Genomic DNA, 22,418 nt, shown 5'->3' with positions numbered 1-22,418 from the left:
TTTTAAATATATTATCACGTACTTTAGAAATCTATATTAAGAATGCAGTGTGGAAAATGAATTTGAATCAACAAGAAACAAAAATAAAATAGGTATCTGCCTTTAACCTTTTTTGGAGGAAAAAAGTACAATCCTTCATTGACGACAATTGTAAATTATGATAGCTACCATTCAATTAGAGGAATATTCTGTCTCCTTCAGTACAACGTGATAGTCTGATTATTCCTATTTATGGTTGTCTAGGCTACCTCACTTAGCGCCATCTATAAATGTATTTTTATTATCCACTTCCTGCCCTGAAGCCTGGAATAAAACTCCATACCCACTAGCTCTGGAAAACAGCTCTCAGCAGCATGACCCAACTAGTTTAGGAAATGTAATTTGTAAAGTAGCTCACCAAGTCTAATACTGGATATAAAAGATCTGGAACCATGTAAGGGAATCTTTCCTGCTTAGAGATACTGTGAAACTCTAATTTCCAATTTCAGGGGAATAGCTGGGGCCATTCTGTTGAGTGAAAGGAATAATGGGCTACTGAAACATGGCCCAACCAAACTGGTAGCCTGAACTACTGTCTAGGAATCCACACGATTGGCACAAACATGATGACTGTATGGTTTTCTTTCCTACTATACTTCTGTTCTACCTTTGGAAGGACTGTAGGACCATCTCAGTGCACAGCTAAAGTAGAACCTATGTAAGTAGGGTAGCTGGTTCCTTTGGGAAGATCCTAACCCATCTCATTTTGTTTTTTCCTTGATGAATCCAAAGCTAAAGGAACTTACTCAGATTTCTTCCAGAGAAAAATACTTGCATGCAAATTTGGATGTTCAAGCTTGTTAAAACTGTTTCCCCAAAACAAGTTGCAATTTCTTTTATGTTAAGGACTCCATGAGTAAGAGTAGATGCCCCTTGGGTTCAGGTGCCTATCTTGAAGGTTCTAAGTGAGTTCCCAAACATTAAGTGGATTGCCAATCAATTTCTCTGCCTTTTCCATTTTACATAGCAAAACAGAACTGTAAGATTTTATCATCAGGCATGATATATTTAAAACTAGTTTAATCTCACTTTGCAATTCTTTAACCTGACTGCTGATCTAGGTCTGAAATCCATTTGAAGTACGTAGTCTTTAAAAGATGGATAAAACCCACCTTAGAGATTGCAATGAACACACATTTCTAACACTTTTTGACCTTAGTGGCACTGGGAAGTACCACTCTTAGTTGAAGAAAAAAGCCATTTTCCACATGGCTGGAGAAAGTTGAACAAACGGGAAGAAGTGTTTCCAAGTGTTCCAAGAACACAGTATGCAGTGGGCACTCACTCATTCAATATTTCAGTGTCCACTCCATACTGTTTTCTTGGAAGGGTGAGTTTAATATTTTCCTTTCACATACTAGAATTAAGTGAACAATATTAGAAGCTTAAAGTGTATACTGAAAATAAACAGATACTTCATTTCATTAAAAAAAAAAAACTTTTTTGTTTATATTATTGTTCTTAACTCATTTGGGGTGGAGAAAAAAACATCTCCAAACAAAGCGTTATGAAACAGCAAATTAAACATACTCAGAATATTTTATTAACTAGAAAATTTAGTTTAACTAGTTTAATTACTACTGTTTAGAAATTACTATGATCAGTGGGAATTCCTGTGTTTGGTCTCAGTGTGGGAATGCCCTAAGCCGAACACCCACTTGCACAGGCAGCTGAATGTCGAGCTCCAAAGTTTCCCAAGGGGTCAAGAGAACTGGCAATCAGCAGTTCTGTACATGGTGATCCTGGAGTTTACCTTATAAATCCCTTCAAAAGGAATAATAGCTAAATGCCACTGGAGAAAGGCCAACCTTTGCTTTTATCGTAAGTCAGTTCAGAGAGATGGTTTTTGCAGCTCAGTAAATAGTAAATGAATATCCTTCTAGATAAAAATTTCTTGAAAGGATATTCTATGTCTTATTTATGTTAAGCCCTATAGTTCCTACAATTGGGCCTTACACTTAGCAAGAGGTCAGGTTATAAAACAAACATTGAATAATTATATCCTAATTTTACAAACTAGAAGGCTGAGAAATGTAGCCAATGACTCAAAACATGAGGAGAAGAATCTAAGTTCTAAACTCCATCCAATCATCCTAGATTCATTCAGGTGTGAGAGAAAAGAGGTTTAGAGAAATAGGAAACTTAAACTTCTTTTCCGTTCTAAAAAAAAAAAAAAGGTTATGAGAATAGCTTTCACAAAGTCTATGCTTTGGAAAAATTCTCAACCAGAAAAAAATACAGGTGGTTTTCTATCTCCTATGTACTCCTAAGATACATTTGCATTTTTGAGGCCATACTTTAACCTCTCAAACAGAAGAAGTGCAGCTCTCTGATGCCAGATTATAGATCTATTTCTTGGTTCACTGAGTAACGAAACTCCTAATGATTATAACAACCAATGGGGTAAATATTTTTAATTGATATTTAACTATGTTACAAATATATTTGGACTTCTTTAATGTGCATTTTTCTATAATAATTCCACATGGCATAAAAACTGATTTCTAATTTACTTAACTATATATAATAACTTCCAAAATGGAAGATATAATCTTTAAAAATTATTCACTGATTAACTGACTATTCCCAATTTTCAGAGATATATAGATATTAGAAAACTTCAGCAATTTTAAGGCTTCACTCCTTATTTTCTAAGAAATATGAGCCTAACTAAAACGCCAAGAAAAATACAGTTCTCCCCTTATACTTCTAAAACCCACATATTTCTGAAGTCCCTATTAATTACCATAGAGCAATATGTAAATTAGGCACCCAGTCTACTTAGGCAGTACAATCTCAGAGCCTGTAATTAGAAATTCAATGCATCTCTTAAGAACAGACAGCTTTCAGAGGAAGAGAAAGCAACATAATACATAGAAATGATGAGAAATACCACTCCAGAAAGGTAGAAGCACAGACAGAAAGGAAAAAACAACTAGGAACAATTTAACTGAAGGAAAAATATAACCAGACCAATGGCAAAGGCAACATAAGAAACATCCAGGGAAAATGTAAATGTGGAAGGAGAAAAAAGCATGGACATTGAATGAAGCATATTCACACCAGTGTAAAGAAAATGAGTATTTATTATTTAAAGAGAGAAAAAAAACCCAAGAAATCAGTTTGGAGTAAACATTTCTATATTCAGCCATTATGAGACTTAAATGAAGCAATGGTGCTATTTTTTAGTGAATCTTCGGTATTCCATGATGACTGCATAAATTGATAATATAATTTCCTATAAACATTAAATTAAGAAATTATGATTCAGAGCCAGGCACAGCAGCTCGTGCCTGTAATCCCAGCACTTTGGGAGGCCAAGGTGGGAGGACTGCTTGAGCCCCGGAGTCCAAAACTAGCCTGAGCAGCATAGCGAGACCCCCATCTCTACAAATAATAAAAAAAAAATTAGCTAGGCATGGTGGTCTGCATTACCCAAGAGGCTGAAGTGGGAGAATTGCTTGAGCCTGGGTGGTGGAGGCTGCAGTGAGCCGTCACTGTGCCACTGCAATCCAGCCTGGGTGACAGACACTCTGTATGTCTCGTAGGAAAGAAAAGAAAAGAAAAGGAAAAAAGAAAGAAAAGAAAAGCAAAGAAAGAAAGAAAGAAATTCTTATTCAGGTAATCAACACAAGTTCCTATGCTATACAAACTAAGAAAATAAGGAAGTTCCTGTTTGGAAAAATAAAGTTAAAACATTCAAATAGTTCTACCGGTGGTAATAAGCTAGGTGAATTTTGATTAAAAATAAAGAATGAAGGCTGGGCACGGTGGCTCATGCCTGTAATCCCAGCACTTTGGGAGGCCAAGGCAGGTGGGTCACCTGAGGTAAGGAGTTCAGGGCCAGCTTGACCAACATGACAAAACCCTGTCTCTACTAAAAATACAAAAACATTAGCCAGGCGTGGTGGTAGGCACCTGTAAACCCAGCTACTTGGGAGCCTGAGACAGGAGAATTGCTTGAATCTGGGAGGTGGGCATTGCAGTGAGCTGAGATCACGCCACTGCCTTCCAGCCTGGGCAACAGAGTGAGACTCTGTTTCGAAAACTAACAAAAATCAAAAGAATGAAAACCTGGGCTTAATGCCAAACACAGGATTTGTTTGAAGTACCAAAGAGAGCGTACTTTGGTTTCTTTAAACATGCACAAACTATTTGTAAAGAATTAGATAAAAATCAAATTAGAATGCAATGTAATAATGTAATTAAGGAATAAAATACATAGTCCAAATAACAAAGACTAGGGGAAGTGTATAATGGTAAGAAAATAAGCCAGGACTGTCAGAAAGAAATTTATAGAAAAATCAGAACTTAAGCTGATTAGAATTTGAAAGCAGAGAAAGAAACATGCTTAACACCAAGTTATAAGTAATTTCCTGATGCTAGGTTATAATTTCAACTATAATTCATTTATTCAACAAACATTTATTGTGTATACACTATATTGCTAAGAGCTATACTAGAACCCAAAGTAATTTTTATAATTACTCTACCCATCTGAAATGAGGAGCCCTGGGCCTGCATGTACCATCCACAATCAAGATTATAGTGACTGAAGCTCCTTAATTAGGTCCCACCTGTCAATTCTTGGTTTTGCTTCAGTTGCTTTTGGGTATTTAGTCAAAAGTTCTTCACCAAGGCTGATGTTGAGAAAACTACTTCCTAGGTTTTCTTCTAGGATTTTTTCTAGTTCGACGTCTTATATTTAAATCTTTAATCCATCTTGAGATAATTTTTGTATATGGTGAAAGGTAAGGGTCCAGTTTCATGCTTCTGCATATGGCTAGCCAGTTATCCAGGCACCATTTATTGAACAGGGAGTCCTCTGCCCATTATTTGTTTTTTTTGACCTTGTTGAAGATCAGATCTTAAGTGTGTCGCTTTATTTCTAAGTTTTCTATTCTGTTCCATTGGTCTGTTGTCTGTTTTTGTACGAGTACCACACTATTTTGGTTGCTATAGCCTTATAGTTTAAATTCGGATAGTGTGATGACTTCAGCCTTGTTCTTTTTGCTGAGGATTTCTTTGGCTATTTGGGTTCTTTTTTGGTTCCGCATGAATTTTAGAATAGTTTTTTCTAATTCTGTGAAGAATGACATTGGTGGTTTGATAGAATAACACTGAATCTGTAAACTGCTTTGGGTAGTATGCCCATGTTAACATATTGATTCTTCCAATCGACGAGCATGGAATGTTTTTCTATTTGTGTTATCTCTGATTTATAAACAGACAACTTACAAAATGGGAGAAAATATTCACAAGCTATGCATCTGACAAAGGTCTAATATCCAAAGTCTATGAACTTAAACAAATCAACAAACAAAAAATAAATAACCCCATTAAAAAATGGGCAAAGGACATGAACAGACACTTCTCAAAAAACATACAAGCAGCCCATAAGCATATGGAAAAAATGTTCGTCATCACCAATCATCAAAAAAGTGCAAATCAAACCACAATGAAATACCATCTCATACCATCAGAATGACTATTATTAAAAAGTCAAAAAACAGATGCTGGTGAGGTTGCAGAGAAAAGGGATCACTTATACACTGTTAATGGGAATGTAAGTTAGTTAAGCCACTGCGGAAAGCAGTTTGGAGATTTCTTAAAGAACTTAAAACAGAACTACCATTTCACCCAGAAATCCCAATACTTGCTGTACACCCAAAGGAAAATAGACCACTATACAAAAAAGACACACACAGTCATACACTCATTGCTACGCTACTCACAACAGCAAAGACATGGAATCAACCTAGATGCCCATCAGTGTTGGACTGGATTAAAAAAAAAATTGGTACATTTGCGCCACAGGATTCTATGTAGCCATATAAAAAGAATAAAGTCATGTCCTTTTCAGCAACATGGATGCAGCTGGAAGCCATAATCCTAAGTGAATTAATGCAGGAACAGAAAACCAAGTACCACATGTTCTCACTTGTAAGAATGAGATAAATACTGAGTACATATAGATGTAAACATGGGAACAACAGACACTTTGGACTACTGGAAGTGGAAGAAGGGAAGAGGCATGGGTTGAAAACTACCTATTGGGTGGTATGCTCACTACCTGGATGCAATTTACCCATGCAACAAACCTGCACATGTACCCCCTGTACCTAAAATAAAAGTTGAATTTTTTTAAAAAAGGAAAAAAAATCTAACAGGCAAAAAAAAAGAAAATATTATAGTGCCTAAGCATGTGTGGCTCTCAGCCAACCTGCCTTGGTTCAAAGCCCCATTCTGCCATTAACTCAGTAGCTGACTTTGGACAAGTTATTAAACCTCCCCCCAATTTGGTATTCTGGTTTGCTAAGAGGGAGGTGATAACACTAATATTACTTATTAGGGTTATTCTGAGGATTAAAAGAATTATGTGCATAAAGCATTTAGAACAATGTCCACATAGTAATTAAAGTGACTATTATTTGTGATTTAAAAAAAAAAAAAATCTGCTGGAATACTATGCACCCATAAAAAAGAATAAGCTGTTGTTCTTTGCAGGTACATGGATGAAGCTGGAAACCATCATTCTCAGCAAACTGACACAAGAACAGAAAACCAAACACCACATGTTCTCACTCATAAGTGGGTGTTGAACAATGAGAACACATGGACACAGGGAGGGGAACATCACACACTGGGGCCTGCGGGGGTGAGGGGCTAGAGTAGGGATAGCAGGGGGTGGGGAGATTGGGTAGGGATAACATTAGAAGAAATACCTAACATAGGTGACGGGGGGAATGGATGCAGCAAACCACCATGGCATGTGTATACCTATGTAACAGTCCTGCACAATCTGCATAGGTAACCCAGAACAAAAGTAAAATTTAAAAATATAGATAGAAAAAAAATCTTCTTCTCTATAATTTTATTCTCTCGATTTTCCTTTTAGCCTTGTATTTCCTTGTAGCTAGTGTCCAATCTCTCTTTTATTCTTGCCAAACTAACTGAACATATGGCCTAAATATGCTGTTTCCTCTCCTCACTTCTGATTCATTTCTCAGCTAACAACAATATGCCTCTGCCCTCACTGCTTTACTGAAGGTTAACACTGGTGAGGTTAAAAAAATCACTGAAGAATTCCACACTGCCAGATCTAATGGTAATTTCTGATGGGTCTTTATCTTACTAAACCATTCTTTACATTTCAGAGTTGGCTACTTTTTGTCTAGTGTTTCCTTACAGCCTGCTGTCTACTCCATTTCATTCCTTGTTTCCTCTGCTCATCAATTAAATGTTGGTATTCTCCAGATTTCCATTCCTGACCTACTCTTTATTTGCTTTCCTCGTGATTTTAACTCCTGTCTGTATTTTTATGTCTTTAAAATCATAATCCAAGAGTTACTGTACATTTACAGTTGGAATTTCCATAGGCACTGAAAGCTTAGCATTTCCAAAGCTAAACTCATTTTATCACTGCAATTCCTGCAATTGCAGTGATAAAAGGAGTTTAGCTTTGGAAATTCCCTGTGGTTCCACCTATATTGATCTCAGTTAACAGCACCACTATTTATCCAACCACCCAATCCAATAATCTGGAAATAACAAATCTATACCTCTTAATCTTCCACATTCAACCATTCACTAATACACTTCAATTCTATTGCCTTACTTTTCCACCATCCTTACTACCACTGCCCCAATCTAAGTCCTAATAATCTCTTGCTTAAGTCGGCAACAGTTTTAAAATTTATCCTCTACCTCCAGTTTTGTCTCCCTCAAGCCATCACTGACAGAGCTAGCAGAGTGAGCAGTATAAAATGAAAATCCAATGACATTATTACCTGCCTAAATCCTATCTCCCTCAAAGATTGCCCATCACATATAGGATAAAACCCTAGACCTTTACTGTAGAAAAACAGCCTTCTGCCACATTGTCTCTATTTTTCCCTCTAGTTTCAATGAAGGCCACCATGCTGTGTGAAAAAAATATATAAATATATATATAAAGCATTATGTAATCATAATACTATACATAAAATATCATAACACCTTGAAGTATTTTATTCCTATATTATAGATGAAGAAACTGGCACTGATATTTTATAGATTAAAAAACTAGTACTTGTATAGTAAAAGTAAAGTTGATCATTGAATCTAAATCTCTCATATTCTCCAACGGATTTCTTTGAGGTCAGGTCCACAGCATTCCTCTTTTTTGAACCACCAGCACCTAGCACATTACCTGGCATACATAATTGCTGTTAATCAAATGCTAAATTGACTGTTTAAAATGAAAAATGATGGATTATTAGATTATCCAGCCACTGACTGAAGAAGGAATAGGGATTCTAGAATTTCTTTACAGGTACAATAAATGAGAACAGTAACCACTATGACTGAGTCTGTAAAAGGTGTATATCTCTTCATCATGTAAAAATTTATCTTTCAAATTATGAGATGAGCTCTACATTATCAAGAGTAAAGTTAATGTTCTTTTTATTTCTAACTTGCATTTTATTCAAGTGTCTTTCAGAGGATCAAAACAAAGGGAAATAGACATATTTGCATTAACACAAATTATCTGCTAAAAGGTACAGTATTTATGTTGCACGTGTATTTGTATGAGTGTGAGATATATGTGCACAATACATAAATGTATATGATGAAAAAGTTCAAGCTATTTTTAAGTTTAGAAATTGATGACTTTAATAACATTTAGGAAGTTCATTCTTTAGACACACTGATTGCAAAGGATTAAAAGATCACCTGAAAGTCTGAGACCAACAAAGAATTTCCCTAACTGTGGAAGAAAAAAAAAAAAAAAAAAAAAAAAAACAGATGTGTGGCCAATCTTTCTCCCAGGTTGCAACCAAATAAAACTTCAAATAATGCACTCATAAATGGCTGAAGAAAAAGGAAATTAAAATGAAAACACACACATATCATTAAATGTAACTATGAGCTGTAGCTGTTCAACAATTGGGCTTCAAGTAGTTTCACACCACTGGGCTAGGATAAAACATGCTCTGCTGGCATTTTCATCAGCCAAAATAGCCATTTGCAATTAAAAATTAAAACTGGCACTACTTCTTTTCAAGCAATTTTCAGAAGGCTGCTGACTATCTTTCTTGTTTGTAATTTTTTTTTGTATCAGTCCTTCATTACATTTTGAAATATCCTTTTCTTTTATTTCCTTTTAGGCTATAATATTCCAGGTACTGATACTGCAACATTTTTCAGCATTTCTTATTGTAATATGGTCCTCAAGTACAATAGCATTGTTTAGATTTCTAAAGACTGATTAGAAGAATATGGAGCATTTTATATATCAGCACAGTATAAAGCAGTATAACTTCTATAAGGCCTCTGTAGACTTAAGAGAAATCAACGATTTTTTTTAAAGGATACAGGAGCAAAAAGATTATGTAGACATCAATCTCTATAGAGACTTAATTCGGAATAGAATATATATGTAAAAAATAAAGTAATTCATTAGGTCTAACTGCGTCTGACACACAGAATGGCCAACAGAGTAAAATTCCATCTTCTACAAGGGGACTAATAGTGTATTTTGGAGATCTGGGGTGTCAGTAAGTGAATCAGCATATATGCATGGAGCATCTTTTATGTGACAGCAGTGTTCTGGGTGCTGGTGACATAGTGAATAAGACAGAAATCCCTGCCTTTAAAGAGTTGGAGGTTAGGGGAAGAGACAAGCAATAAACAGATCCCCCTCCAAGCAGAGGAGGAGCGATGTGTTTTTTTAAATGTTTAGAAAGATCACTTTGGGCTGGGCACAGTGGCTCACGCCTATAATCCCAGCACTTTAAGAGGCCAAGGTGGGCAGATTACTTGAGGTCAGGGGTATGAGACCAGCCTGGCCAACAGAGCAAAACCCCATCTCTATCAAAAATGTTTTAAAAATTAGGCAGGTGTGGTGGCACACATCTGTAATCCCAGCTACTCAGGAGGCTGAGGCAGCAGAATCACTTGAACACGGGAAGCTGAAGCTGCAGCGAGCTAAGATTGTACCACTGCACTCCAGTCTGGGCAACAGAGTGAGACTCAGTCTCGGAGTAGGGGATCACAGTGGCTACTATGCAGCACAGAGACCTTGGGGATTTAGGATTTAGGAATTAAGTTAAAGCAATTAGTTAAGAGGCAACCTCCAGCTCAGAGATGAGAAAGTGAAACGATAAAAAGTAAATATCACTTCTTATTCCAAATACTCTTTCCCTTTTATGATAGTATTTTAGACATTTTACAGTATCCTCCACCATCTCGGATCACAGACACAATTGTGCCCACATTACAGATGAAGATTTGGAGACCCAGAAGTGTGAAATGACTTAGAGAATTAATTAGTGGCAAAGTTGCAAAGCACTCATCTCCTACTTCTAGTCCCATACTTTTTTCTTTTAAATAAATCATCAGTATCTTACTTCTAAGAAAACCGAAAAGACTTGGTAGTTCCTTCAGCTTCAGCTGATTCCGAAGCTCCTCTGTGGAGGGCTTATAAGGAAAATTATTTACTTACTCATGAAGCAAGTATTTATGGTGGGTCTATGAGACACAAGGCACCTTGCTAGGCACTTAATATCCAGATAAGTAGGAGTTTCACTGTATAGAAGCTCACTCTCATGTGGAAGAGGCAGACCAAGTAGCCCATGATGACAATACAATCAGGGAAGCACCATTATAATGACATTGGTAGAGTGCCATGGAACCTGAGACAAGGGGCACCTAACTTATCCCGGCGGAAGGAAGGAGACTGTTTGGAAATATGCTCAAGAGAAAGTGATCTGTGAACTCTTCTTTGAAGAAACCTTAGGAGTTTAACAGCCAGGGTGCAAGATGTAGGCAGAATCCAAGAGAACAGCATGAGCAAAAACGTGGTGAGACACAGGGTGGAGCAGGGCAGTAAGGGTAGGGCTTAGAGTGCATATTAGAGGGGAGCAGCTACATGGGAGTCCATGCCCTGAGGGGCTTGTTTGAATTCTTCCAAGGAATCTGGAGTCTAACTTATACTACTATGTTCATTTTCCCAAGTCTTAACTACTCTTCAGTCCACCTGAATCATATTTACGACCCTCAGCACTCCACTGAAGCTGCAGCAGCAATGAGCAATCTAATGAAATCTTACCTAACTTTCTGCAGCATTGGAAACAGCTGGCCATAACCTTCTTTCCATATGCATCTTCCTTGGCTTTCATGAAAATAAGGTCTCCCGGATTTTCCCTTGGCCTTTTGTTTACTGTCAAGCTTTTCTCAGGTTCTTCTGTGGGCTCTTACTTCTTCATCCACTGCTTGGTGGTGGTGTTCCCCAGTCTCTGGCCTCCACTATGCCCTCATTCACTCTCTGCATTCTTTGGACTATCTCATTGTTTCTACTCATTGCTTTAATTACCACAAAACTGACAGAAGCTTTCAAAGCTAAATATCTGGTTAGATATTTAGATAAAACTTCAGATTTATAAATGAATTCATTTGTTCAAAAATATTTTATTGAGTGTTCTCTATGTGCCAGAAATAGTTCTGGTTGCTGATCTAACATTGTTGGAATTAGACTGTGTCTCGTCCGCCGCTATGTTCCCACCACTTACAATCTCCACCTGAAAGACTCAAAAACATCTAAAACCCAGCATGTTCAAATCTGAACCCATTATATTCACCAGAATATTTGCCCTTCACTCTTTGTTCCATACATTAGTGAATGGTACTTTCATTCCTCAAATCAATCAAGTCAGAATCACGTTCCTCATACCACATGTCAGACTGGTGAAAACAATCTGCCAATTTTGTCTCCTTAACATTTCTTTGGTTAAACTCCTCCTTTTCATCTCCACAGTTACTACCCTAGTTCCTTAGGCAATCATCTCTCACCTTTCTAGTATGGTCCACAGCATATAGTTAATAGTCAACAGACATTCACAGAATACGTTTATGAACAAATGAATGCAAAATGCACAATTGCTATCATCTTCTTATAAGCCATCTTGACTCCATTTTGCACTCTGATTTGCTGATATGATGAAAAGAAGATCCTTCCAAAATTTATATCTGATTATGTCATTTCCCTGATTATCACCATTCCATGACCACTACTGCCTATGGGATAAATACCAGATTCTATGGTCAGCATCTGAAGCTATCCAAAAGATTGGTTACTTGCCTTTTGCTCTAACCTTCTTGTGGCTTTCTTCACCCTGAAAATACTTAACAGTACATAGAATTACTGTGTTGATCCACAACCCCATATCTTTCCTCAAACTATTTTCTCTGTCAAGATTGTTTACTCCCTCCTGCTGCGCCTACCTGAAAATTACTCATTTGTGGAAACTCTGCTCACACCTCACTTCCCCTTTGAACCGTGTGCTGATGTTTCTGCCCAGGATTCACTTTTTTTTTCTTTCTATGTCACCTTGTAACCTAACCCTCTAAACACACCAATAGCATTGCTTCATACTTATTCACAGGCTTATAGTCATCCCTTGATGGAGTCTTTTCCTTCCTCCAGAGTGGAGGCCTTTGCCTTGTTAATTTGGGAATTAGCACATAATACACACTCCAATACTTGTAGATGGATAAATAGATGAAGGAGATGATGAGAGTCATGGAAATATTTTAGGCAAAAGGATGATATGATGATATTTGCATTTTACAAACAACACTATGATGTTAGAGCAGAGAGTTAAAAGGCTGAGAACAGAAGCCCAGACAATCAGACAGGAGAAAATTACAAATCATCCAATGGAGAGGCAAGAAGCAGAATGGAATAGTAGTAGTAAAGAAAAAAAGGGAATGTATTTGAACACTACCTATAAAGTAAACAAACAGTATTTAATGACCATTTGCCTGGCAAGTGGCAGTAACTATGAGAAAAATGATGACTTCAGAGCTCCTAGCTTGGGTGACTTCTTGTCTCCTTGTTTAAAATATCTACAAATTCACATCCATAGCATTAATTCAGACAAAGATACATTAGGCAAAGAGATCAATTACATGTATCTGCAATATCATTTGCCATGTTATTTCTCAGAACCACATTTGCTGTATTAATGCAAATTTATATACGAAGCCCTATCCTGTGTTCCTCTACTACCCTCATTATTCTTCCAAAATTTTCCTTAAACAAGGAGGAATTAAAAAGGGACAAACAACATTCAAGGAAATGAGTCACCTCATATTTGAATAGCACACTAGTAAAATGAAGAAAAACGAAGATGGGAAATATGGCTGTCTGGTAAATCCTAAAGAACAGTAAGGGCAAGGATCTCCTAATCTCCACTAATTTATAAAGTTTAAGGGTATTTGAAGTAGGTCGTCTCTTGCACTGTCCAGCCTCTCTATCAATAGGCTAAGATATGTACTCTTGAAAAGACATTTTATACCCCTAAAATATCATTATAATTATTTTTGCATAATAGAAATTTATATTTACCTCAAGCATAACTTTAAACGTGCTTTTCTTGTTTCTTGGCAGTGAAACACTGGTTGACCAAGTAAATTCATCCCTGAAGTACCTCATTAATCACAGTGCACTTGTTTTTGGCAAGAACCTTAATATGCTACAAAGACTGTTATTAAAGTAAGATTTGGGGATTCCCAGGCTGGCAGGGAATTAGTTAGTTACACCTCTCTCAAAATTATTTTCTTGCGGTCTAGTTAGACTTACAGTGTAAAACAACTTCGATTTATGAATGTAATGTGTAAAGTCTGGCTATTCTAGAGCTCACTTAAAAATCACAAGCAGTAACTGCCAAAGATGGCCTTTTCCCCCAGGGTCTGCTTAGTTGTGCACAATCCTCCCAGAAGATGATACTATCCATTCCCTCTTTGAGCTAATGTGGATCTAGCACCCCTATCTAATTGCTGAGGCATTACAGTTTCTGACTGTAAAATGTACAATACAAAACCTCACATTAGCTACATCTACTAAATACATAATTTATTTCCTATCTACCACTGAAGACACTTCTAGACTGATAAATCTTGGTGGATAGAGAAGTATCTAACCTGAACCTTTGGAAAAATCATTTATCAATGTTTTAAAATTCTGTAAGCCCATAAAAACCTGTTAACACCAACACATGGAAAAGAAAATGTTGCAAGTTCTCATTCACGTTCAAGCACAAGTTAGGAGATGCAAAGTATGTGCCCCAACCAAGGTTTTAACTATCTCTGAATATACAACGTATAATATACCAAAAATGAAAGGCTACAAATGGTATCATACTTAAAATTCAATGCCATAAATATTTTGAGCACACTTGTAAAAAAAAAAAAAATCCATACAGTATATATTTGCTGCCAAATTGAGCATCATCATTGCTAAGTTGTTTTAGTATATTCTGACAGGTCAAAATAATTTACCAGGACTATTAATATGTTTAATTATATACCAATTCAGAAGAGATGAACATGAAAATTATCAGTAGCATTTCTCTATCATTGCCCTAACCATATTTAAATAAATGTGAATCTTACATAAAAGTTATACCGTTTGATGTAATAATGATGCAACACAACTGTTCTCCTTGTGTGCACTGTAAAACAGAAAGTTGGCTGGAATATTCTGTCTAATGCTACATGTTCACATCAATCTGGGACTGTAAAATTTTCCAGACACCAGAGCCCCACAGATTGTAGGCTCCACCAATTTCCTGACTCCTATGTGGTTGAATTCCAGGTTCACCTATTTACAAAACCAGCCCTTCTTCCATGTTATTTCAAAACACGTTTCTGGTGTTGACGCCAATTCTCCAACCCAGGAGAGAGCTATGTATGGATGACACACCTTATTTCTAAAATAAACCTAGTCCGTGTGCTCAAAACTTATTTTACTAGGAAACAAGGAATGTATCAGTGAGTATTTGCAACTTTCTCTACTGGTCTTCTAAGGTTGATGTCTTTATATTTCATCTTAAAAAAGCAGAAATAATACTAAAAAGAGAGGAAGAAAAAGGAGAAGAGAAAGAAAAAAAATTAGACATGAGGTAACGTTATAAAAACAACCTTAAAATGCCCAGATAAACGTAACTCTAATAGGAGACTGAATGAATGGACTTTGTGGGAAAAACGGTAGTAAACTTTAAAGCCACTGAAAGGTTTTAAATGCCTAAGGGAAAAATAAACATTTGCTTCCAATCATTTTCTCATTAAGCATTCTCTGCTAGATGGAGAAGGCTTACTACACACACACTCTCTCTCTCTCTCTCTCTTTCTCTCTCTCTCTCTGACTCCGCGCCACAAATAGGGACTTAACCCACTGCCTGATTTCTGTCCGAGGCGACCCATTTGCGCTTCTGCTGTCGCACCTCCGCCTGCGTTCCTGCGCCCCAGGTTCCCCGCTGCCTCCCCGCGCCCTGCAGCGCGGGAGCGTCGATTCGCCTGGCCAGCTGGCCCCTTCTAGACCTCGGCCACCTTCTCCGTGGCAGGAAGGGCTACATGCACTGACAGATTTTCCGTTGGTGGTGGCTGGGTGGTGGCGAGGCGTGTTTCCGGGCGCACTTAAAACCTAGCAGCTCTCTCCACCAAGTAGCAACTTCCCCTACTCCGCCCCTAGGACTGAGGACCTAGCCCTCGGTGCCTCCTCCCTCTTCCCGGTCCTACCCTGCCATCACCTCCTAACCTCTCCAATACACTTTCAAGCCTCACCCGGGCGCCTGTCCTCCCTTTGCATTCCCCAGCTCCCGGGCGCCCCGCTCGGTTGAAGTTTACGTATCTTGGGACCTAATTGCTCCCAATTATCCGCTCAACCTAAGTCCCGTGTCTGCCTTGCTCTTGCCCGGGGAGCTGAAGCTACCGGGGAGTTCATTGGGTGTCCTCGGGGAAAAGGTTCAAGCTGTAGAGATGGGAGAAGTGGGGTTGGGGGAGGGGAGAGGCTCCCGAAGGAAGACCACAAACACGTGCGAAGAAATAAAAGCCACCACGTGTGCACGCTCGCGGGGACCAAGGGCGCGAGCGCGGAGCACGCCCCAGGGGGCCAGGAAGAGGGGTCCCCTGGAGCGGGCGTGGCAGGGGGCGCGGGTACTCACACGAACGCGTGGTAGATGAACGCCCAGCCGCGGGGTCTCTCCAGCACGTTGTACAGGTAGTTCTGCACCCGCCGGTACTTGACGTTGCGCCGGCAGCTCTGGCTACTGGTGTAGGAGAGCGGCTTCCCCAGCAGGCTCATCCGGGCCCCCTGCTTGCCCCGGCGGCTCTCCCTCAGGCCACCGCCGCCGCCACCGAGCGTGGCCGCACGGGTGCCCAGCAGTAGCAGGCCGTCGCCCCTGGCGGCTGCCGAGTTCAGCAGCACCCTGCCCCGGCCGGACTCCACATCCTTCATGCCGCTGCCCAAGCGCCCCCCGCCCGCCGCCGCCGCCGCTGCGCCGCTCTTCACCCAGAGCCCGGCGGCGCCGCCCTCCTCTCCTCCCGCGTGGTGGCGGGGCATGGCATCACCACGGGCACCGCGAGGGGGCCGCCAGCGCCTGCGGCGGGGGCAGCGGCCTCATGTGCGCCGGCGGGTTTCAAGGAGGAAGCTGGCAGCCGACGGGGCGCCCGCCAGCTAGAGACCTCCGAGCCGGGGGCGGGGAAGCAGGCAGCCAGCGAACCGCCCGGGCTTCGGGGCGGGAGAGGAGGGGCTGCAAAGGAGGCCGAGGAGTCCCAATTTCTAACCGCCTTTAGCTTCGAATTCTAAATCCGGACCTGTTTGAGGCGTCACTTTGAGAGGGTTTCTCTTGCTCCCTCATTCCTGAAGTGCCCCCGGGGATGCAGTGGGGGACTGCGGGGCGCTCCGAGGCGCGCTCCCTCGCGCGCACACCCAGCCTCAGGTTCCCCCTTTCTTCCTTCTCTCCTCCTCCCCACGCCCTGCAGTGAATCGGCTCCAGAAGCCCCTCTCCGAGGTGCGAATTTGGTTTGGTTCTGGCAGGAGCTTTGCAGCTGTCCGGAAGGTGAAGTCAATCTTGTGTCCTGAAGAGAAACTGGAGACGCAGGTCGCTGTGCTCTCCCGCCGCTACGTTGCTGCGCCGGATCCTGCCATCCTTCCGCAAGGGGTGGGAGCGGGAACAGCCCTGCTCTCCAGGTATTAGCTAGACTGGGGGCTGGAGCGCAAGGTAACGCTCCAGGCAGTGGCACTCGGGTCCCCGCGCACCCGCGAGTCCTCAGCAGTTCAGTGAACAGACCCGAAGGAGGCGGCCTCAGAGTCCGCGAGGCAAGGACCAGGCATCTTCCCGCGCCTCACTCCAGCCTGCGTACTGTGACTTTCCATCCCAGTATCAGACAAGCCCGCGAGTAACTGAACATCCTTTCCAGCCCATGGGTGGGGTGTGGAAAGGGCGTAAAACTCCAAAGTGGCTCCTCCGCGGTGAGCGAGCTGCCCGGGACTCCGCCTGACTGAGGCGCGAAGCCTGGGAAAACAAACCCAGTTCCCTCTGTCAAGAAATTTCCATTTAAGTCGGAGAAAGTCATATGATTGCGAAGTTCAGCAGCAGCGGCGGCGAGGACCCCAGTGTCTGGGAAAGAAAACCTGGAGGGTGGGGAGTCCAGGACGCCGGCTTCTCGGGGTTCCCCCATACACACACCTGATGTAACTTACAAGCTTAGAGACCTATTGCAAGGAACAAAAGACTGGGTCTTCCACCACCTCTGGCACCTGGGTGGCCTAAAGCCCATGAGCCCTGGGCGGAGAGAGAGGCCATGGTACCACACTGGCCTCTGCCTCTGGCCTTCAGAAACAGTGTATTACAAAGAAAAACCAGTTTAAACCTCACATTCAGCATGGGGAAAACTGAAAGGCTCGGGGACTTCTTCCAACAGAGTGGCTTTCCCCAAATTTGAAAGAAAACAGTCACCAAATTAAATTGAAGGGAAAACTAAGCTTTCACCACAAAGACATAGCAGATAGTTAGTTGCAAGGTGGATTCCTTGGGCCTTTCCCTTTCCTAATGTTAAGGCAAAAGTCTTCTTGCAGCTGTCTCCTCCCCTCGGAGATAAATACTTTCCCAATTACCCCCACCCTATCCACACACCCACGTTCGCAGCAGCTGATTTCTATCTCCTGCAATAGCTCAAATTAAATGCTTTGCTTTTACTTGTTATTATCACTATTATTTGTGTGAAGCCCTCTCACCGGCTCCTGGTCATCGGCAGGAGCCTGCTTCCCTCCCTCCTTTCCCCCAAGCCTCTGGGCAGTATTAGCTAGCTGGGAGCTCTGTGCAGCTGGCAGCGACGCCACGTGACTGTGAGCCGAGCACCAGCACCCAGAGTCACTCTAGCTTTCCCCTAATACACTTCACACCCACGCACTGTGGAGGTGCGAGAGACGTTGCTCCGTGCCCTGCTATTCGAGGCAGATGCAGAGAGCGCCCTGGAGTAAGCTCTCCAATCCTAGAGCTGCGCGGGACCCGGACTGAGGGCGGAGGGGGCGGAGGGGGCGGAGGGGGGTTGCTGTTTCTATATTTAGACTCCCTATGGAGTTTCTGTGCAGGGACTTTCAGGGTGAAAGATCTGGAGACTTAAAATGACTCGTGTGCCCTCTTTAAACGTCAAAATCTTGACCTTTCTGCAGGCAATAAAATGAAAACCACTTCCTCTTAACTTCTGTTTTCCTTGTTGCAGACTTCAGCTATCGCTGGGTAGGTAAGGTCACTTCCATCTTACTGGCGAGGCTGGGTCCCGCGTGCAGGCAGGAAGTCTCAGGAAGGCAGGACACAGGGACCCGTTTCCCTGGAACAGAGTCAGCTGCTTAATTTCCAAGTAATGCTTTTCTCGGGATGCAGCAAGTGAAACTGTGTTACTAATTAAGCAAATGCCACTTAAGCTTTATTAAATAAATAAAAATAAAAAGACCCGGTCATTGGTAGCAGTTCTGAACTGCTGGGAGAGACCTTTGAGTTATGTCTTCTAGAGTAACTGCCATTTGTACACACAGCCCAGAAAAAGGTGACCCGCTCAAGTTTTCGCGGGTAGTGTGAGAGTTACTAGGAACCCAACAGCCTGGCTTTCTAGTTCATTGTTCCTTCCACCAAGCAATCTGCATCTCCAGCAGAGGATGGATAAAACAGCACTTGGTTCTGGGTTTTTGTATCAAGCTCTCTGTCCGCAACCATTGGGAAAGACTGGCGTAGCTGAAGCTCTAATCACCCTACCCTTCAATGCCCAGAAAGAAAAAGCCAAGTGAGGCTGTGCCAGCCTCTCCTACAAGAGTCTCTGTTTGCACCTTGCCTTATTTGCTACCTGCTAACTTCCCTCAAAAAACCAGAATTAACTTTGGAGAAAATAAAGTGATTGTGATTAAGCTTTTTTGTTGTTCCTTTGAATAGAGATGTTGCTAGGAAACTGGCTTTTATTAGTTCGTTTTGCTGAAATATTAAAATTCAAATATTAGAAAGAGGATAGGCTTACTTAGCAGTGAGTAAAACAACATGGTGTATATTCTGTGCATTATAATTACATTAGAGCATTGTGAAGAGGTAGAGGTAAAAGCAAATGTTAACTGCTACAGTATGTGAGTTGATTTGCCCTCCCCATCTTTTGAGATGTGTTTGCTTTTACTCATTCATTCTCTATATGTGTAAGATGCATGCCTGAAATTTATGACCTTGGAAACATTTTCTGAAGCCTACATGGATATGGTTTCAATTGAACATAGTTTCTAGAGATATTTTACTTCAGTGTGTTTCTTTTTCTTTTTTGGAGATGGGGTCTTGCTGTGTTGCCCAGACTGGTCTCAAACTCCTGGACTCAAGCAATCCTTCCACGTCAGCCTTCCAAGTGTTGGGATTATAGGTGTGAGCCACTGCACCTGTCCTCAGTTTGTTTTCTATCCCATTGTATTTTTTTCTGAAAGGTACTCTGAAATAATAATATTTAAAATTCTATGCATGAGCTAGAGACGCACAAGAAAAGACTTTAAATGCCCACAAGAAGGGCAGAATAACTAGATCTGGACCAGTTTCACAAAGTGTCAATGACCCATTTCTCTCCCACTTTCCTTCTTCTCCATGCCTACCCATTTTCTCATTTGCCCCAATCTCCTACTGCAAGACATGTTCCCACTAAGTCATGTTCATGGTTCTAATCAACTAGCGAGTGATAGAAGTGCCACTTTTTAGTGATAGGAATGCATTTTGATCCAATATGAAATTCCTGGGCTAAAAAGAGTAGGAATGATAAATAGAATTCTTAAACCCTATAATAAAAGGGAAATGCATGTGACATGGGTCTGCTTGGGCACATAATGAAGGGGCAAACATAAAACTAAGAAAGTAGAAAATAATAAAAAGAAAAGGCACTATTGGAGAAATGAAAATTCATGGTTGGCTGCTGTTTAATGACTTACGCAGGGCTCAGCAATTTGCCTTGCAGGCTTAGAGGAAGTCTCCAGACTCCTGAATAGAAGTCCCTTTAAGCTACACCACCCTTCTCCTTGGCTTTTATTTCCTTCCAATCAGGCCATAACCAAACCAATAAGCATAGCGACTACAATGCATTTCATAGATATCATAACCATTTGTTCACTAAATATATGTATCTCCTGTTATTTTTAATGTAACATAAAAATATACCATTTGTTTTGGTCATTCAACAACAATTCTTATCTCTAAGAGATACAATACAAGCTTTTCGAGATGTTTCTTCAACAAGCGGAAACTAATCAGAGAACCCAAGACAACATCAGAGATTATATGAGCCTAGCCAGACTGCATAAGAGTTCTAACACAGTAGGAATCCCAGGCCTACCTCACATAGCAAATGGGACATTGTTCCTCAGAACAGCCTCTGCCCCAGGGATGCAGAAAGGAAGCAGGTGTGAATGAGTGTGGCCTTAAGGAGAGGCTGGTGAGAAATAGTGCAGAAAGGGCTCAACGAGTCCTCACCATTTTTATTCCAGAAGCTAACAAAATTAATGTTTCTAAGAATTACTAAAATATTGTGCTGATCACAATCGTTGAAGCAAAATAATAGCAAATACTTATCATGTGTTTTCTATGTGTTAGGCACTGTGGTTTACAAGAATTATTTCAGGCCGGGCATGGTGGCTCATGCCTGTAATCCCAGCACTTTGGGAGGCCGAGCTGGGCAGATCACTTGAGATAAGGAGTTCAAGACCAGCGTGGCCATCATGGTGAAACTCTGTCTCTACTAAAAAATATGAAAATTAACTGGGCATGGTGGCAGACGCCTGTAATCCCAGCTACTCGGGAGGCTGAAGCATGAGAATTGCTTGAACCTGGGAGGTGGAGGTTGTAGTGAGCCAATATGGTGCCACTGCACTCCAGCCTGGGGAAAAAAAAATATTTCACCTGATTGTGACAATAGTTTCATAAGTAGGCACTACAAATCATATCCAATTATACGGGCAGAAACTGAGGTGTAGACAAGTTAATATTTTTTTAAAACTAAAAAGTAGCTGAGGCAGGACAAAAACACAATCAAAACTAGATTTTTAACTACTAATCAATATCAGCTTTTGAATAAAAACTTAGCCGATTATTGTGTATTAATAATCTTGATGGTTTTTTGTTACAAAAGAAAAGTATTGGAAAGCTTCTATTGATTATCTTGGAGGAGGATTTGAGGTTTTATTCCAAACACAGAAATAGCTTCAATATTTCTCTTCACTTTTCCTGTGAAAGGAGGAGTTTCCCTGCATAGATACTCTTCTGTATTGAAATTTTAAAAATAGCCCCAAGTCTCATAGTATCAATTTCTTAAAATTGTATTTACATTTTGATCTTTTTCTTAACACTGTCCTCAGCTTTATTTATAAAACCCTGTTAATTGTATTTGACTATACCTGATTTCATTTTTTCATGTTAATATGTCAGTACTGCTCTCTATCTTTTAGCCAACTATTTAAACATATCTCTCTGGGAATCATTTGAATAGTTATTTGTTAATAATTTAGAAACTATGTGAAGAGATTGCCACAGAAGGAAAACATCTCCTTTGAGCTAGTGTACTGGAAAATTCTGTTACTAGTCTGTGCCCCCTAGTGGTACTGACATTTTACCACTGTTTTTTAAAAGGAAATTAAGAAAACTTCTTTTATGAAGCTCTGAAAACCTATGAATCTCTTCAGCAAATAATCTTAAATTATCAGGTGCCAGCTACCTGGAGTGGTGCAAAGAAGAAAGACAGTCCTGATTCTTATTATGTTCATAGGCTAGCTGGGGAGATGGATGAGTGAGCAAGTAATTATAACATGGTGATGAGTTCACAGAGGTTTGCACAGAATGTTATGGAAGCTACAGAGGGCTTCCTAAAGAATGTAAGCTAAGCTAAGTCTTGAGGAATAACTAGAATTTGGTGAAGACATGAAGGATAACTCAAAGAGAAAATATTTGAGAAGATGTGACAGAGTCTTGCTCCATCACCCAGGCTGGAGTGCAGTGGCACAATCTCAGCTCACTGCAACCTCCATCTCTCAGATTCAAGTGATTCTC

The 22,418-nt window shown here is 40.6% G+C and overlaps 1 protein-coding gene across 1 annotated transcript in view; it reads right to left on the bottom strand.

The window, feature by feature from the left end:
* The window catches only part of LOC108295304 (potassium voltage-gated channel subfamily KQT member 5-like), a 452,636-nt gene extending 435,134 nt beyond the window's left edge, over positions 1 to 17,502 (bottom strand). Inside the window, exon 1 of the mRNA XM_017517392.2 lies at positions 16,026 to 17,502. Within this exon, the coding sequence (XP_017372881.1) occupies positions 16,026 to 16,423 (398 nt within the window). The 5' untranslated portion in view covers positions 16,424 to 17,502. The remainder of the gene's footprint in view (positions 1 to 16,025) is intronic.
* Between the last annotated feature and the right edge of the window lie 4,916 nt (positions 17,503 to 22,418).

The sequence above is a fragment of the Cebus imitator genome, unplaced genomic scaffold (genome assembly GCF_001604975.1).
Source record: "Cebus imitator isolate Cc_AM_T3 unplaced genomic scaffold, Cebus_imitator-1.0 Scaffold630, whole genome shotgun sequence".
NCBI classification, from domain to species: domain Eukaryota; kingdom Metazoa; phylum Chordata; class Mammalia; order Primates; family Cebidae; genus Cebus; species Cebus imitator.
Note: the sequence above shows the minus strand (reverse complement) of the source record. Positions and strands in the feature narration are given on the sequence as shown.